The sequence below is a fragment of the Camellia sinensis genome, chromosome 5, assembly GCF_055761805.1.
Source record: "Camellia sinensis isolate YWXY chromosome 5, ASM5576180v1, whole genome shotgun sequence".
NCBI lineage: Eukaryota > Viridiplantae > Streptophyta > Magnoliopsida > Ericales > Theaceae > Camellia > Camellia sinensis.
The window spans coordinates 138,994,458-139,013,048 of NC_138965.1; the positions used below are offsets into that span (position 1 = coordinate 138,994,458).

General features: G+C 37.8%; 1 protein-coding gene across 1 annotated transcript in view; it reads left to right on the plus strand.

Moving 5' to 3' along the window:
• The window catches only part of SMC5 (structural maintenance of chromosomes 5), a 49,823-nt gene that overhangs the window by 2,854 nt on the left and 28,378 nt on the right, over positions 1-18,591 (plus strand). Inside the window, exons 5-19 of the mRNA XM_028233873.2 lie at positions 1,065-1,214; positions 1,579-1,683; positions 1,758-1,903; positions 2,313-2,424; positions 2,534-2,689; positions 4,974-5,095; positions 5,176-5,320; positions 5,418-5,483; positions 9,661-9,789; positions 9,876-9,974; positions 10,116-10,281; positions 10,363-10,508; positions 14,186-14,249; positions 14,352-14,476; positions 14,646-14,723. Coding sequence (XP_028089674.2) covers positions 1,065-1,214; positions 1,579-1,683; positions 1,758-1,903; positions 2,313-2,424; positions 2,534-2,689; positions 4,974-5,095; positions 5,176-5,320; positions 5,418-5,483; positions 9,661-9,789; positions 9,876-9,974; positions 10,116-10,281; positions 10,363-10,508; positions 14,186-14,249; positions 14,352-14,476; positions 14,646-14,723 — 1,809 coding nt within the window. The remainder of the gene's footprint in view (positions 1-1,064; positions 1,215-1,578; positions 1,684-1,757; positions 1,904-2,312; positions 2,425-2,533; positions 2,690-4,973; positions 5,096-5,175; positions 5,321-5,417; positions 5,484-9,660; positions 9,790-9,875; positions 9,975-10,115; positions 10,282-10,362; positions 10,509-14,185; positions 14,250-14,351; positions 14,477-14,645; positions 14,724-18,591) is intronic.

Sequence of the window (18,591 nt, forward strand, 5' to 3'; positions counted from 1 at the left end):
TGGCAAAGGAGAAGAATTTAGGAGCCTTTCCAAGACTTGTTGAGTATTCACAACTTTTACGTTAACTTGGACATCCAAAACACTATTTTCAAATTTTCTGATAAGAGGTATAATGGATTGAAATATAATATAATTGTATAGGGTACTTGATTTTTCTCTTACTTCTATCAGGCCAAGAAACACAAATATGGATTTGGGATATGGACTTGGGATATGGACACAGACACATGCATGACATTTATCTAAAAATTAGGACATAAACATGTTGAACAAAATATATATACATGCATATATATTATTGTTGAGGATATAATATAAATAATAAAGTTTTTACTCTCTCTAATAGCTGAAGCTTTTAGATGAGTTAGTTAGCTATTCAATATGGTATAATAGCAGACAATAGATCACGTGTTTAAAACACTCGAGCATGTTTGGGTGTGAGTGAGGAGGCATGTTGAGGATATAATATAAATAATAAATTTGTCACTCTTGTAGTTTAAGCTTTTAGATGAATTGGTTGTCAACAATTCAATAACTATAAATCCATCTAAAACCAACATTATTTAAATCAAATTATAGATAAAGAACACACATATGAGAATAATATTATCAAGATATCAAAACGATAAAATGACTAAATAAAAATTCAAGAACTAAGCATCCATGGAATTTTTAATGTAATAATTATTCAAAATTCCATAATTGCACCATTTGACACATAAATTATAGTAAAAAGATTGTCCATTCAAGAATTTTCTAAAACTAAACTAAAAATCTACTCACAACCCAAAAAAAGATTGAAACAAATGTGTCAGACATTGATACGCGAGACTAAATCAAGTGTATGTGTTTTGTAGTTAGTATAATAAAGTTCTAGTCGATAATCATAGGTTGCAGTTGGAAGAAAACAAAGGTCATTAGATGTTATGGATGTGGGTATTATGTTGTTATTTGTGGTCATAAAATTCTATATGAACTCATTGCTGGATATATGTATTTGATTTATGAATTCAATTGGGGACTTCATCTTTGAACTCTTTCTTTTCTCTTTTCTTTATGTTCAGTTTTTACCACAAGACAGGGTTTGTGAATTTGCTAAGTTAACACCAATTCAACTTCTAGAAGAGACAGAAAAGGCTGTCGGTGATCCTCAACTTCCAGTCCTGCATCGTGCTCTTGTTGATGAAAGTGGTGAATGGAAGAAGCTTGAACGAGTGTGTTTCTAAAATCATTTTTTTAACATAGTTTTATACTCCTTCTGTCCCATATTGTTGGTCCTTTTATCCAATTTGGGATTTCCCAAAATGTTAGTCCTCTTTGAAATGCCAAAGAATAACATTTTACATTTTTGTAAGACTATCCCTTCTTAGTGTATGAATTTATTTAGAAAGTGGGTATAAAAGGGCAGTATGGGAAACCAATGGCTTTTGATTTGAACTTGGATGCATTAATTGCATGTCCCTTTAAAAATTGAACTCCCAAAAGGGATTAACCTCGTGGGACGGAGGGAGTATATATTATGTCAATAAAACTGTTTACTAACTTGTGAATACTTAATACCTTGTTCATTGTGCTTAGACCATCCAGCGAAACAGGGAATATTTGGATCAGCTAAAGGCACTTAATACTGAGCAAGAAAGAGATGTTGAGCGTGTTCGTCAAAGAGAAGAATACCTGGGAAAGGTTTTCCTTCAGTTTTTTTTGTCATTTAATTAATTTGAAGCAACAATTTTGTTTACTTTTCATCCAATTTGTAGGTTGAGTCTATGAAAAAGAAATTGCCATGGCTGAAGTATGATATGAAGAAGGCTCAATATATGGAAGCTAAAGAGCAGGAAAATGATGCTAAGAAGAAGTTGGATGAAGCTGCCAAAACTTTGAACGAAGCTAGGGAACCTATTGAGTATGTTGACTTCTTTAAGTGATCAAATATAATAAATCAATGTTAGTTGGTTCCAATTAGTAGAAGACAGGAAGATTATGATATTGGCATGTTAGGCACTGTGTGTATCGAGTCACGCGGTGCTGTAGCTAACATGTATCCTTCTTGAAGAGTATGTTCTCAAAATGAAACTCAAAGGAATTGATTTATAAGGGATATCATCGTATCAATTAGTCTAAAACAATGATTTTAAGGTAATCAGTTCTATAGTTGCACAAGTTTCTTGATTTGTTTGGGAACCTGTTACTATTGGTAATTTTTCCAATTGAGCACCCTTTCTATATATCTTCTTTTCTTTTTTTCCCCCATATCTCTTGTTGCTGTTGCTTTAGGTTGTGAGTTTGATTTGTATTACATAAATTGGGTGTAGGAAACAAAAGAAAGAGAAAGCAGCTCAAGATGCTAAATGCAAAAAAGTAAGAAGTCTATTGGATGACAATGCCAAGAAACGTATGCAACTTGTGGAAAAAGAAAACCATTTGGTATGTGCATATCATTGATTTTGTTTGTTATGCTTGTGTTTCTTGTACATTGTTGAATAATTTGTTACCTAAATTCAATTGCTTCCAATTTTCATTCACAAACTTACAGGGAGTGCAAGTTCGTGGTAAATATAATGAAATAGAAGAGTTGAAGAGACAAGAAGAGTCTCGTCAAGAAAGAATTGCAAGGGCAAAAGAGGAGCTTAATGCTGCAGAAGTGGAGCTAGCAAACTTGCCACCGTATGAGCCTCCTAAGGATGAACTTGTAAGTTACACTTTCTTCAAAGGATTCACTACTGACTTTGGGCCATGGCTGAGAAGTTGTGGGTGCAGTATCACAAATATACTTAAGTGGAAGGCTTGGAGAATAATTAATTCCTTGTGGAGCCATTGTCAAAGAGAATGTGGCTTCCTTAACCAGTTTTTGTTACTTTTAGTGCTAACATAGTAATATGATGTATTAAAATAAGTTTTGCCTATTTTTTTGCTGTTAGATGGCTTGATATACATTGTTGGGCCTATTTCCTAATAGTTTAGGCTTTTGGGAAAATTGATAACTTAACATGGTATCAGAGCTCGGGTTAAGAGAGATCTTGGGTTCAAGTCTCTCCGTTAGCATTTGGTAATATGTTCCCGTTTGGTTTCTTCCTCTCTATTTGGTTGTTTGCTTCTTCTTTTGTTTGTCTCTCCATGCACCCTCCCTTACTTGCAACCCCGTCTTGATACTAAAAAAAAAAGAAAGAAGTAAAAACCCCATAGGATTGGCCTGGTGGCAAAGTCTTGGGGGTGTGCTCACTCCAAGGTTCCGAGATTGAAACCTCTTAGGTGCTAACAATTTCTTGGGGCCATTGGATTGGGGGAAAATCCTTGAATTAACCGTGCTGCACTTATGGGAAACTCTTTACTGAGAGCTTGTGCACCCTTGGGGATTAGTTGGGTTTTGATCCGTATACCCCAGTGCCAATAAAAAAAAAGAGAAAAAAGGAAAAAAAAGAAGTAAGAAAGTAAAATTAATAACAATAAATAAATAATCAAGTAAACTTGCATGCATTGTGCCTGTTTGGCAGAAATTATTTACAGTTTATTTCAGCTTTCAACTTAATTTAAGCTATTTTGATGTGTTTGGTTTAGCTTATAGCTTATAGCTTATAGCTTTGTGGAAGTCAGAAATCAGCTTATTCTTTGAGTGGGGCAGGAGATGCTTTAAGAATAAGCTGGAAATCAGCTTAAGCTGAAAGTTATAAGCTATAAGCTGTTTAGGCATAAGCTATAAGTACTTTCCCACAGCTCTACCAAACAGGGCTAATATCTTTGACTAGTGTAAAAGGGAAAAGCACATAGACAAGTTCGTGTGGATAATATTTGTAAAACCTATTAAATTTTTTGAAATAAACTAGCTAATGGCTTATATTTATACCCAATTTTTAAAGATTAGTATTTTACATTATAAAATTATAGTGTAGTTTCTCAATATTCTTGTGTTTGTATGTAACTCACTACTAATAATTTTAAAATTATTTTTTTACAAACATATCCTAGCCGTACTCATATCCTACTTTTATAAGGTTTGTCGTATTGTCGCATCCGTATTGTATCATATCCGTGTCTTGTATCTGTATTTGTGCTTCCTAGTTGCTTATGCATCTATGATTGCGACACCTATCTTAAGGCGATTACTAGGGCCCGACCCACTTCTGACCAAAGTTAGCATGAGAGTATTGGGTGTCTTTTGAAGATCACTGGAGACAGCTTTGAGGTGAGGGGCTTGAGGCATAGGAGAGACATGCTCGGGTAGTGAGTCGCTCGACCTAGCCAAAGGTGCTGATTGTGTCATTACGAGTGGGGAATGCAATGTTCTAGAGTGGAGGGTTGAGCATATTTGGGTAAACGGGCTAGGAAGTGCCTTTGAAGGAGCGACTTGGACTGAGCCTAGTTGGGCTTTCAACCTCTCACCAAATCCTGGGCAAGGTTAACTTAAACTAGGCCACATTTTCAAATCCCTGATCTAGGCCCCAATCTGTAGTCCTAGAATAGGCTAGTCCCTCATGCTTTTATATAATTTTTTCATTTTTTTCTCAAAAAAATTTGGCCGACCCAATATCGGGACTTTGGTCAGCCCAATTAAGCTAGGCCTCAGGCTGGGTCTCTCTTCAAATGCCTCGGCCCAGGCCTTGCTTGAGGGGTATTGGTTTGGGCTTACTTGGCCCTAGGCCAGTCTAGGGTACATGCACAGGTTGGTTTAGGCTGACCCACTACACACATACACACAATACCAATGAGAAAAATCAGGAACTATGACCCTATGACTTATCTTTGTTACCTCTTCATGACCTGATAATTTATATTTATTAAATTTGAGTATCTTATTATTATAGTAATCTGGTGTTTTGGAAGAGACTGCAGTCCTCAAAGCAGTCTCTTCAATAATAATACTCAAAGGTAATCTTATTATTATAGTAAATTTGAGTATTATTATAGCAGTCTCTTCAAATGTTGTTCACTTGATGGTTGATATCTTTACCTGTCATTGAACTAATAATATCCAACAGGAAAGGTTAGGTGGTCAAATTCTGGAGCTGGAAGAGACTGCAGGGGAGAAGAGGCACCTGAAAGCAGAGAAGGAAAGGCTCCTAGCTCAAAACAAAGGAACCTTAAGGCAGTGCATTGATAGGTGAAATTTCATTTTTTTCATGTACCTTCCTGGAAGTAATAAATGCATCTCACAGAATGTCCATCATTAAACCTTCACAGATTGAGGGATATGGAGAATGCAAATAATAAACTTTTACAGGCGTTGCGGAATTCTGGTGCTGAAAAGATATTTGAGGCTTACCGCTGGGTGCAAGAACATCGCCATGAGTTTAATAAGGAGGTGTATGGCCCTGTGTTGCTTGAGGTACATATGTTATTCAGATGGTTATATTTTATTCATGAAATTAACATATGGGTTTTATCGTTTTCCTTTCTAAATTCTCTTGGGACCTCAATTTCAGGTTAAAGTCTCAAATCGAGTTCATGCAGACTACATAGAAGGTCATATCCCTTATTATATCTGGAAGGTATTCTCACAACCTATTGCATTCTTTAGCTTCTATGTACGTACATGTCCACCAAAGTGTCAGATTTTGGGGTATGATGTTGAAAGTTCAGGCTTTCAAAATTGGGGATTTAGTGCGAGGACATATACTTTGTAAAAATAGTACCAAAAGTTAAGTTTTTGTGCCTACTTCACTTTTCCTACCAAGTAGCAACCTGCATAGGCGCAACGAGAATTGGGCGGTGTACTTTTTTGACATATTAATAAGTGAAGGATTATGAATGTTTTTGTTGCTTCATTTGGACTCAGCACTTGCTTCCTTTGTCATGCGTGGTTCGTACCCTTTTTACTGAAAAATGACATTGATTATTGGCATTGAATTTGCACTAAAAAAATTACTATAAAAATCATGGTCATAGAGGCAAGGGCCAACAAATATTTCAACTCTGGCAATTAACATTTGTGTAACAGCATGGCACTAGATGTAATGTTGATTTATCGGATATGGTAGGATTTCTTTTGTTTAGAATGCCCTGCCTTGGTGATGTTTAATCATTGTCTCCACTCCCCCTCCCCCACTGACAACTAGGAGTGTAGGGGTTGAGTCTCTTTTTCTGTCACTCTTCTAACTTTTGCTGGGTTCATCTTTAAAGCTAAAGCTGTATGGGATTTTGTTGTTGGGAAAGTGTGAGATAAGGTTTGGTGTAATAATTGATGTATTATTGATTGATATGTTGATATTTATTACAATGATTCATGATTCCTATATATAGAAGAGGGTGAGTGTGTAGTAGGTGAGGAGTAGGTGAGGAGTAGGTGGAGTAGGTGAGTGTGTAGTAGGTGGTAGTGGTAGGTGTGTAGTAGGTGAATTTTAACAGCCCCCCACAAACTCAAGGGGGATAGAAACTAACCAACTTGAGTTTGGAGAGAGTTACAAAACAAGAAAATACATAAAAATAAAAGAGGATAGGTGACACTGTATGGTCGTGTCAGACCATTGGTGAAGACACTGGATGGTGGTGTCATAACGTTGTAGAGGACACTGTATGGAGGTGTCATAACGTTGTAGAGGACACTGTATGGTGGTGTCATAACGGTGTAGAGGACACTGGATGGCGGTGTCAGACCGATGTAGAAGACAGTTTATGGGGTCATGTCGGACCGTTGTAGCAGACAATGTTGTGACAGTTGTTGTGACAGTTTACAGAGTCTTGCTGGACCCTTGTAGAAACTAACCGGAATCAATGTCGGGACAGTTTACAGAGTCTTGTTGGACCCATGAAGGAGCTAACCGGAATCAATGTCGGGACAGTTTACAGAGTCTTGTCGGACCCATGAAGGAGCTAACCGGAATCAATGTCGGGACAATTTACAGAGTCTTGTCGGACCCCTTAAAAAGTCGCACCCTCAAAAGGTGCGCCCAATTTTTCAAAAGGCGTGCCCAAGCCATAAAAAGGCGTGCCCAATCCATAAAAAGGCGTGCCATCAAAAAGGCGTGCCATCAAAAGGCGCGCCCATGTTGTCGTTGAGCGCCGAGCGGCGCATGATGCGCGCGTCTGCCTCTTCGTCAGGGTCTTTATAAACTGAGGCGGAGGCTGTGCTTGAGGCAGAAGCGAAGACAAAAAAACCTTGTGAAAAAACTTCTGAAAAACTCTTCATTTTCTGAGAGAGATATTCGTTTTCTGAGAGATTGCCTCTAAGAGCTGCAAATCTTGAAACACTCTGTAACCAACCCTTCCGAACATTACCAGTCTGAAATTGCTATTTCGCTGAAACACTTAGCAACCCAAAACATGGCCTCTTCTTCCCGGTCAGCTACCCAGAATATGGCCTCTTCGTCCCGTGGTCTGCTCACTCTCTTTCCCGACCTCAACGAGTCAACAAGAGAGATAACTGGTGCAGGGGCCAGTGAACCTCAACCAAGCGCCCCAGGGTTTGCTCCGTTGAACTTTCCTATGCGGTCGGTGGAGCAAAAAATGGCAGTGCAAACTGATATTGAAGCCAATCAGTATACTTTGAAGTCATGTGTGGAGACCATGACGGCAGTCACAAACTTGTCGCACCGGCTGCAGAGTAGGACAAATGAGGTGCAGCAGTTAAACGCCCAACTGGCTCTGCTCCAACGCATGTATAAGGATGCGCGAGCAGAGATAAGTGTGCTAAAGGCGGAAAATAAGGAGCTGAAGCGGAAGGCTACCGTGATGTTCCGATTTGGAGGTCCTCCATATGCTGCAGTGGAGGAGCAGGGAGTAGTGATCGTGCCCAGTGGAGTGGGAAACAAGGAGGCAACACCGTCAAGGGCCGCCCAGGACGGAGGCAAGAAGAAAAGACCGGCGGAATAGGCGAAGAAGTGAGGTCGGTTGGTGGCCGGCTGCAGAAAAGAAAACAAAGTTGTTGTTGTTGTTGTTGTTGTTGTTGTTGTTTTGTTTTTTTTTTTTTTTTTTTTTTTTGTGTGTGTGTGTGTGTAAAATTGTGATCGGGGTGGATCCCTGAGATGAATAAAATATGGTTTGGTGTGCAAAGCTATATGGTATGAATGGAATTGGAAAAAGATTAAAAATAATGTGAAAGAAAAATAAAGAAAAAATAATAAAAATATATTTGAAATCAAAAATGAGAGATGGGGGAAATAAGGAAAGTGGTTTGGAGAAAATAAAAAAAAATAATGGAGTTGGAAATCAAACGGAGGAGAGATGATGATGTTTTTTTTTTTTTTTTTTTTAATATAATATAATAAAAAGAGATATATATATATATAATAAAGAAAGTGGGGAACAAGAGTGTAATGAAAAGAAAAAGTATAGGTTGGAGAAGCTGAACATCGTGGGTCACATGGGTGAGTAAAAGAAAAAAAATAAAGAAAGGAAAAGAGGGGGACAAAAGTTGGTGTCTGGGTGTGATGATAAATAAATAAGAAAAGAAAAGAAAGTGGAAAGAGAGTGTGAATGTGCTGGTGAGCTCAGCAGATAGAGAATAAGGACATTTCCAACTTGCTTTCAGATTCTCTCTCTCTCTCTCTCTCTCTCTCTCTCTCTGCTTTCATTTGCATTTTCAATAGCCACTGTTGAGGTTACACTGGCAGCAACAGAGAAAACAACGGCCAGAAATTGAAACAACTGAGTTGAGTAAGACCCAGCCAGAAGAGGCAGTGGCAGCACCACCTACCCCAGAGCTAGTGACTGAAAAACCAACTGAGGTGGCAGCAACAACAGAGGAGCCAGCAGCTGCACCGGCAGTTGAAGCCAAGATTAAGGAAGTTGTTGAGGAACCTGAAGTTGCTGCACAAGCTGGAAACCAAGGAAATGTTGTTGAATCTCAAGTTGTATTCGAGCTATGAAGTGTTGTTGAAGAATCTGCCATGAAAGAAGAAATCAAGGAAATTTGGGTTTGTCCGGCGGGCGGCCAAGGCGAGATTGCCGCCCGCCGGTGAAACGAAATTAGTAGGTTCTTAACCTTGCTCTGATACCATGTAATAATTGATGTATTATTGATTGATATGTTGATATTTATTACAATGATTCATGATTCCTATATATAGAAGAGGGTGAGTGTGTAGTAGGTGAGGAGTAGGTGAGGAGTAGGTGGAGAGTAGGTGGAGTAGGTGAGTGTGGAGTAGGTGGTAGTGGTAGGTGTGTAGTAGGTGAATTTTAACATTTGGTAGTACTTGTTGAAAAGTGGTAGAATTACTTTTGTTATAAGTACCCCCCCACTGATGTTTAATTATCAATTTGGGATATATTTTGTTTCCTGATTAAAGAAAAGGAATTGCGTACCAGGAATCATATGTTATTTTGCCAAGATCCTTAGTAAATAGGGTGGGTTGAGGTCGTTGGAAGAGAGGAATATTTATTAAGGAGAGTAGTAGTGAGGTCTACAAGGGTTTAATGTGGTTGACAGTGTTCATTGTGGGGGTACTTGTTGAGTTCCTTGTACTTTTGGTTGACATTAAAATCTTTAGCTTTTTGGCCAAATTTTTGTAAATTTATTGGGAGGTATGTGGGTTTTAAAATTTTTATTAAGTTTGTTTCCTTTTTCCACTACAACCTTGCATGACTTGTGCATTGAAAAATATTGATATTAGAAGTTGGTGATAGCAATCAAGATGGTTTGTTATTATATGTTAAATTCTTGTCATATGTTTTTTTTTTTTTTTTTTTTTTTTTTTTTTTTTTTTTGGGTTTGTTTTACTTAAATTGCAGTCTTTCATAACCCAAGATGCTGGTGATCGTGACTTCTTGGTCAAAAACCTTGGGTCATTAGATGTTCCGGTTATAAATCATGTAGGAGATGAAAGTCGTGTTGAAGAGCCCTTTCATGTGTCTGAGGAGGTATGTTTTGTTATTGCCCCACTGATGTTTACCATTTAGGCTTGTCTGACTATTAATCATGGTTTTGAATCTATTGTTTAAAGCAGATGCGTGCTCTTGGCATCTATTCTAGGCTGGACCAAGTGTTTGATGCGCCAAATGCTGTCAAAGAAGTTTTGATTGGCCAATTTGGGCTGGAAAATTCTGTACACTTTTTACACTTTATCGCTCTTCATCTATCAGTTTATTATTGTCTTTAATTTATTTTAGTTCTTGGGTGTACTTTATGAAGATAAACTTGCTTGTATGATTATTTTAGTTTTCTAATATCTTTGTATTTTACTCAGTATATTGGTTCCAAGGAAACTGATCAGAGGGCTGATGAGGTCCTTAGACTGGGAATTTTGGATTTTTGGACTCCAGAAAATCACTATCGATGGTCTAAGTCCCGTTATGGCGGGCATGTTTCAGCTATGGTAGAACCCACAGATCGTTCTCATCTTCTTTTGTGCAGTATGTTTCTGTAAACCTTCGCTTCTATTACATCAATATTTCATATGAAGTTTCTGTTGTAGAACTTCCAGTGTTTTTCAGATCAGGATATGGGGGAAATTGAGAGGCTTAGGTCCAGGAAAAAGGAACTGGATGAAACTATTACACTTTTAGATGACAATATGAAATCCCTTCAGACTGAGCTAAGACGTGCAGAGGATGAAGCAGCTAAACTTCACAGGCAGCGTGTAAGATACTTGTACCTTAGTTGGTGATAGTTGATACACTTTATGTTCTTGTGTGTGTGATGGAAGACAAGTGTGGAGAAGACTTCCACCAGCTATAATGCCAATATTAATGTATGAAACTGGTTGGTGGCTTTATTTAGGGCTGATTGTGTATATTTATATTTTGTGTGGCCAAAATGTTTGTAAGAATATAGTGATTTAGGGATTCTAATGGTGTAGTTAAGGATTCAGTTTTTGGGTCTTCAATAAAGTGATGAATGACAAAACTTGGGGTGCTTTTCCTGTGCTGTGAAAGTACCTATGAACAATTCTCTTCGCTGATTTTACTTATTTTGTATTCGCTAGTCTTATAATTGGAGGGATTTATTAGGCTTGTCCTAGTATCTTGGCACAAAACAGAGTAGGGGTAGAAGAAAACTCTAGTCATCACACCTAGATTCCCATATTGTCACACCTAATATCAAGGTTGCATCATACAATTGCGGAGAGGACCTTCAAAAGATTATATTGATGTGATTAGGGACATATATGAAGGGGTGGTGACCACTATTAGATCGCTTGCTGGAGAGACAAATGAATTTTCAATTACTGTAGGGTTACACTAAGGATCTACCTTAAGTCTTTATCTTTTTACTTTAGTTATAGATGAGTTGACGAGAAATATTCAAGATGATGTACCATGGTGTATTCTTTTTACAGATGATATCGTGTTAGTGGATGAAACTAGAGGAGTTAACACAAAATTGGAGATTTGGAGAGAACGCTTGAATCTAAAGGATTTCGGATAAGCAGAACTAAGACAGACTACATGGAGTGTAAATTTAGTAACAGTAACAATGAAAGCAGAGGAGAAGTGAAGATTGAAAACCAAGAACTATCTAAGAGTGAACGTCTTCGTTATTTAGGGTCGATTATCACAACGGCGAGGGAGATTGATACGGATGTGATCCATAGAATTAAGGCGGGGTGGCTTAAGTGGAGAACTGCGTCTGGGGTACTGTGTGATAAACAAGTATCCACTAGACTAAAAGGAAAGTTCTATAGAACGGCTATTAGACCATCGATGTTGTATGGGATAGAGTGCTGGGCAAGAAATAACATATCGATAAGATGAGTGTTGCTGAGATGAGGATGTTAAGGTGGATGTGTGGCAAGACTAGAAAAGACAGAATTAGGAATGAGTATATTTGAGAATGGATATAAGGAACACCAATAGAAGATAAGTTGAGAGAGAATAGATTGAGATGATTTGGTCATATTCAACGAGGACTAACAGAGGCAGTAGTGAAAAGATGCGATGAAGTGACGGTAGATAGAAGTGTTAGGGGACGGGGTAGACCTAGATTGACGTTGGCTAACGTAGTAAATAGAGATATGAATCTATTTAATTTGACTAACGAAATGGCTTTTGATAGAGCAGCATGGAGGACAAGGATTCATGTAGCCGACCTCATTTGATGGGACTTAAGGCTTGGCTTGGTTTGGTTTGGTATGGTTCATTAGTAGAATTGCATATCCTTATATAGACTTGAGGACCATATCCCACCCTACCAATGATTTGTGCTCAAAATTTGAAAGCTAAAAGATTTTAAATACAAACCCAATTAAAATCCACCACAAGAGACCTAATTTCATGACTTGATGTATGACTCATGGGAGACTGCTACATCCAATTACAAAAACTGAAATTAAGTAAATGCCCTTGATTTTTGAAACAATGGTAATGCATATTTAAAATCAAAGTAGCAGTTAATCAACTGAAAGAAGCTATTATACAAAATGCTAATTTGACATAAAACACAAATATGTTAGCTCCCAAGTGAGCTTCACATCATTTAATATATGGCAAATCAAGGCTTGGACTTTGAAGCATCTCATTGCTCTTTTTGAACTATGCAAGGGCACTCCCACCCACTCTTCGTCATATTGTCCAATTTTTGAACTTATTATTGCCTTTTACAATTTAAAAGTGGGTGCTCATTCCATTTGATAGGATTATTTATATAGCAGTTACCTATAGGAGAACCAATTGATGATGAACAATGTCATCTATTTTTTTCTTTTGAGCGTATAGCTGGTGGAAGTTCATCCACAACAACATCATGGGTTATGCTACCAGAAAACACTAATACCCTAATGAATTACGTATTGGTACGCACGTTCCAAAATATGGTACACTTACATTTTAAAACGGTAAATTTAGCGATCTGAAACGATTTCAAAAGTTTTTTTCCAATAAATTTCCTTAAATTTTCCTTAGGAGGAAAAAATTAAATATAATGAATTAAAATCTAAGGTAAGTTACGTTTTGGGGGACTTATGTATAAGTCCTAATAGGTAGACTTATGGTCCAATAGGTCCTATGATAATTAATGACGTTTTTCATCAAACACTGTTAAAAAACTTCACTTGTTAATTTTCTGTGATAGTTTGAAAATTTTGTCACAAAAAAATGTCACTAATTATAAGTTTTAGTGACAATATAAAAAAATTGTCGCAAAACAAAAAGGTCACTAATTTTTAACTTTCAACGACAGTTTGAAAATTTTGTCACAAAAAAGTCACTAATTGTAAGTTTTAACGATAATTTATAAAAGTTATGACACAAAAAAGTCAATAATTGTCATTTTTAGTGATATGCAAAAAATCGTCACAAAAAATTATTTTTAGCGTCAATTTTACTAGAACTTATTTTTAATAGGATTTGATGGGAATTAAATCCAACTATTAGGATTTATTGGTAGTTTACCCAAGTTTTGACAAGACAAAACATAAAAAGTGGGTCATAGTACTCATAGAAATGTTTTTCTACATGAAGAAGAAAAACTAAATTTTATTAGATGCCTAATGGTTAAAAGAAAATTACTTTGAAAGTACCTCAAATTCGCAAGTATAATATATATAAGTCTACCCCTATCGTCCCACATTTTAGAGCATGTGACATACCACATCCCCATTCCCATTCCTGTTCCTCGTATCGAAACGATTCACGTTCCAGGTAACATGGATCATGGGGCACAATGTCATCATGATCACAGTATAGACCGAGGCTATGTGTGGTGGCTAGGAAATTGAGAGCTAGAATGGGAATGTTATTTGTATACTACCCAATTCCCATGTTTGGGCACACTATTGTTAATGGGAGTCTTTTTTTATTTTTCTTTTCTTTTCTAACAATAAGATCCTCATTGAGAGTGGTTATTCATTCCTTTATAAGGGGTGGTAGTCAAATTCCTACTCTATGTGGGAGTACTTGAAACATCTAGTTGTTATATTTTTAAACATATACAATGTGTAACTAGTAGAATTGATTGAATGTAAAAAACCTTTATTATATAAAAACATACAACTAATAGCATATTTTCATATTATAATGAAATTATATCTTAATCATGATTATTAATGTAATTAATTATAATTGAAATAAGTAATTTTTTCTAGGACAAAACTCCTGTCTCATCCAAATATTTGATTAGATAATACTAGGAACCATATTATGAGCCATCCTATTCCTGCTAAAGATAATTAAATCCTGATCTTTCATTCATGACATTACTTATGCAAGCATTTTCTGGAAAGTCAAGTATGTGGGCCTTATAATGGATTTTCTTGAGAAGTGGGAACTTTGTATGACCAGTGTATATGAACATGATGTAATTTCAATCCATATTTCGTAGGAGGAGATTATAAGCATTGTACAACTTGAGAAAAGGAAACGGCGTGAAATGGAAAACCGTATTAGTAAGTATCTCCGAGATACTCTTTTTTTTTAATAAAAAAAATAAAAACCTTACACATGGTTTAAGATTTTCATATTAACCCTCCTGTTGCTGATTTTGCTAGATCAAAGAAAGATAAAATTGAAATCGATGGAGCGGGAGGATGACCTGGACACCATCATTGCAAAGCTAGTTGACCATGCTGCAAAACTAAATATTCAACGGTTCCAATGTGCAATTGAAATTAAGGTAAAAGTTTGTTTAGCTTTGAGTTTTAGCATTTTTGTTTCTATGCCATTGTGTTATGGTATTGATAATGTCTGGTATAGTTTTGACTATGATTAACTTATAATTTGCTAGTTGGTGTCTTAAAAAATTACTTATTTACTTCTTTTTTTCCTTTCCCCCTTTTTTACAGAATTTAATCGTTGAAGCTGTTTCTTTCAGAAGAAGCTTTGCTGAAAAAACTATGGCTTCCATAGAACTTGAAGCAAAGGTAGTCAATTAATTTATTTGGTCAATGCTGCCTGGTTATATTTTCTTCAAGCTTCATGACACTTTTCCTTATCTTGACACCTGCCCCAGAATAAATATAAATATTAAATTTAGCATATTGTACCGGATATGAATGTTATCATTTATCATATTTGCAAGAAATAATGTATAGAGAAAGAGAGAGAATAAATTGTATGTATTATTATTGATTGATATATTGATATCTATTACAATGATTCATGATTCCTATATATAGAAGAGAAGAAGGTAGTAGGTGAAGGTAGGTGAAGATGTAGTAGGTGATGGTAGTAGGTAGTGGTAGGTGTAGTAGGTGTGGTAGGTGAAGGTAAATTCTAACAGCCCCCCGCAAACTCAAGGAGGATAGAAACTAACCAACTTGAGTTTGAAGAGAGGAACAAAACAAGAAAATACATAAAAATAAAAAGAGGATAGGTGACACTGTATGGTCGTGTCAGACCATTGGTGAAGACACTGGATGGTGGTGTCATAACGTTGTAGAGGACACTGTATGGGGGTGTCATAACGGTGTAGAAGACAGTTTATGGGGTCATGTCGGACCGTTGGAGAAGACAGTTTATGGGGTCATGTCGGACCGTTGGATGCAGACAATGTTGTGACAGTTTACGGAGTCTTGCTGGACCCTTGTAGAAACTAACCGGAATCAATGTCGGGACAGTTTACAGAGTCTTGTCGGACCCTTGTAGAAACTAACCGGAATCTATGTCGGGACAGTTTATAGAGTCTTGTCGGACCCATAAAGGAGCTAACCGGAATCAATGTCGGGACAGTTTACAGAGTCTTGTCGGACCCTTAAAAAGTCGCACCCTCAAAAGGTGTGCCCAATTCATAAAAAGGCGTGCCATCAAAAGGCGTGCCATCAAAAGGCGTGTCCACTTTATCAAAAGATGTGCCATGAAAAGGCGTGCCAGTTTGTCGGGCGTCAAGAGGCGCGCGATGCGCGTGGCTGCCTTGGCTATATAACCAAGACGAAGGCAGAGGCTGAGGCAGAGAAAAACTGAGAGAAACCTCTGAAAAATCCTTCGTGTTGCTGAGAAAGAGAGTTCCTTGTGCTGAGAGAGATAGTCTGTAACACTTTGTTGCCCAGAAAATGGCCTCGTCTTCCCGTGGACTGCTCACCCTCTTTCCCGACCTCAACGAGTCAACAAGAGAGAGAACTGGAGCGGTGGCACTGGAACCTCAACCGAGTGCCCCGGAGTTTACTCCGCTGAACTTTCCGATGCGATCTGTGGAGCAAAGAATGGCAGTGCAGTCGGATGTGGAAGCCAATCAGTATACATTAAAGTCATGTGTGGAAACCATGACTGCGGTGACAAACTTGTCGAACCGGCTGCAGAGTAGGGCAAATGAGGTGCAGCAGTTAAACTCCCAGCTGGCTCTGCTCCAACGCATGTATAAGGATGCGCGAGCAGAGATAAGTGTGCTAAAGGCGGAAAATAAGGAGCTGAAGCGGAAGGCCACCGTGATGTTCCGATTTGGAGGTCCGCCGTATGCTGCAGTGGAGGAGTATGGGGGAGTGAACTTGCCCGGCGGCGTGGAAAACACGGAGGCCGGACGAGCACGGGACACCCAAGATAAAAGTAAGAAGAAGAGACCTGCAGCTGAGTAGAGAAGGGAAAAGAAAAATCCCACTGGAGGTGTGGTTGTTTTGTTGGTGTGTCTGTTTGTTTGTTTTTTTTTTTTTTTTTTTTTTTTTTGATGTAAAATGGTGAACGGGGTAAACCCCGACATGAATAAAAGGAGTGGTATGCAAGTCGTCTTCGTCTAAAGTTGTTTTGTGTTTTGTGTTTTTTTTTTTTTTTAATAAATAAATAAATAAATAAATAAAATAAAATAAAATAAAATAAAGAAATGGGGCAACGTGGGTGAGAGAAAAAGTAAAGAGAGAGAGAAAAGCTGTAAAGTGTTTGGTGACAGCTATCTTCTGTAGGTTCTGCTCATGGTATACTTTCTTTAATGCCTCGTGATAGCATTTCATTAGCTTCATCCAAGACAAACATTTTGATGTAAACAGGGCGAAGTGATTGTCTCCGCAACATGTCAAACACACGACCAGGAGTACCAACAACAACATGAACCCCACTGGAGAGAATGCGCTGATCTTCGCGCACACTAGTCCCTCCAACACAAGCATGAACCTTCACACTTTGCTGGGCAAGTTCAAGAGTGGGTGGAAGAACCAAAGCTTGGCACTCAACCAAGCTATAATCTAGCTGCTGCAGAATTCCAGAGCAGAATGTTGCGGTGTTTCCAGTTCCAGACTGTCTCGTCATATGAGGTGAAGAATTCTTCTCCATCAGCCTCACACATGACTACAGTTGCACAAATCTTTGTTGATTTTATCAGCGGAATAGGTTGAGGCCCGGCGGACGGCTAAGGTGAGGTTGCCGCCCGCCGGGGAAGCGAAAATACTAGGTTTTAAACCAGCTCTGAACCTAACCCACTACACCACTAAACCTAACCCACTACACCACTACCACCTCACCTACTCCACCAACTCCTTACCTACTACACACTCACCCTCTTCTATATATATCAATCATTGTAAACATCAAAAAAATCTATCAATAATATACATCAATTTATTTTAAAAAAAAATACACCATAAAAAAATAAAAATAAATAAAAATAAATAAAAATAAAAAAACACGGAGGCCGGACGAGCACGGGACACCCAAGATAAAAGTAAGAAGAAGAGACCTGCAGCTGAGTAGAGAAGGGAAAAGAAAAATCCCACTGGAGGTGTGGTTGTTTTGTTGGTGTGTCTGTTTGTTTGTTTTTTTTTTTTTTTTTTTTTTTTTTGATGTAAAATGGTGAACGGGGTAAACCCCGACATGAATAAAAGGAGTGGTATGCAAGTCGTCTTCGTCTAAAGTTGTTTTGTGTTTTGTGTTTTTTTTTTTTTTTAATAAATAAATAAATAAATAAATAAAATAAAATAAAATAAAATAAAGAAATGGGGCAACGTGGGTGAGAGAAAAAGTAAAGAGAGAGAGAAAAGCTGTAAAGTGTTTGGTGACAGCTATCTTCTGTAGGTTCTGCTCATGGTATACTTTCTTTAATGCCTCGTGATAGCATTTCATTAGCTTCATCCAAGACAAACATTTTGATGTAAACAGGGCGAAGTGATTGTCTCCGCAACATGTCAAACACACGACCAGGAGTACCAACAACAACATGAACCCCACTGGAGAGAATGCGCTGATCTTCGCGCACACTAGTCCCTCCAACACAAGCATGAACCTTCACACTTTGCTGGGCAAGTTCAAGAGTGGGTGGAAGAACCAAAGCTTGGCACTCAACCAAGCTATAATCTAGCTGCTGCAGAATTCCAGAGCAGAATGTTGCGGTGTTTCCAGTTCCAGACTGTCTCGTCATATGAGGTGAAGAATTCTTCTCCATCAGCCTCACACATGACTACAGTTGCACAAATCTTTGTTGATTTTATCAGCGGAATAGGTTGAGGCCCGGCGGACGGCTAAGGTGAGGTTGCCGCCCGCCGGGGAAGCGAAAATACTAGGTTTTAAACCAGCTCTGATACCATGCAAGAAATAATGTATAGAGAAAGAGAGAGAATAAATTGTATGTATTATTATTGATTGATATATTGATATCTATTACAATGATTCATGATTCCTATATATAGAAGAGAAGAAGGTAGTAGGTGAAGGTAGGTGAAGATGTAGTAGGTGATGGTAGTAGGTAGTGGTAGGTGTAGTAGGTGTGGTAGGTGAAGGTAAATTCTAACAATATTCGGCACGGTGAGGAAGATCTTTATCACATTTTTTCCGAGAAAACAAACACTGGTAGGGCTAGTGCTCCCATTACCT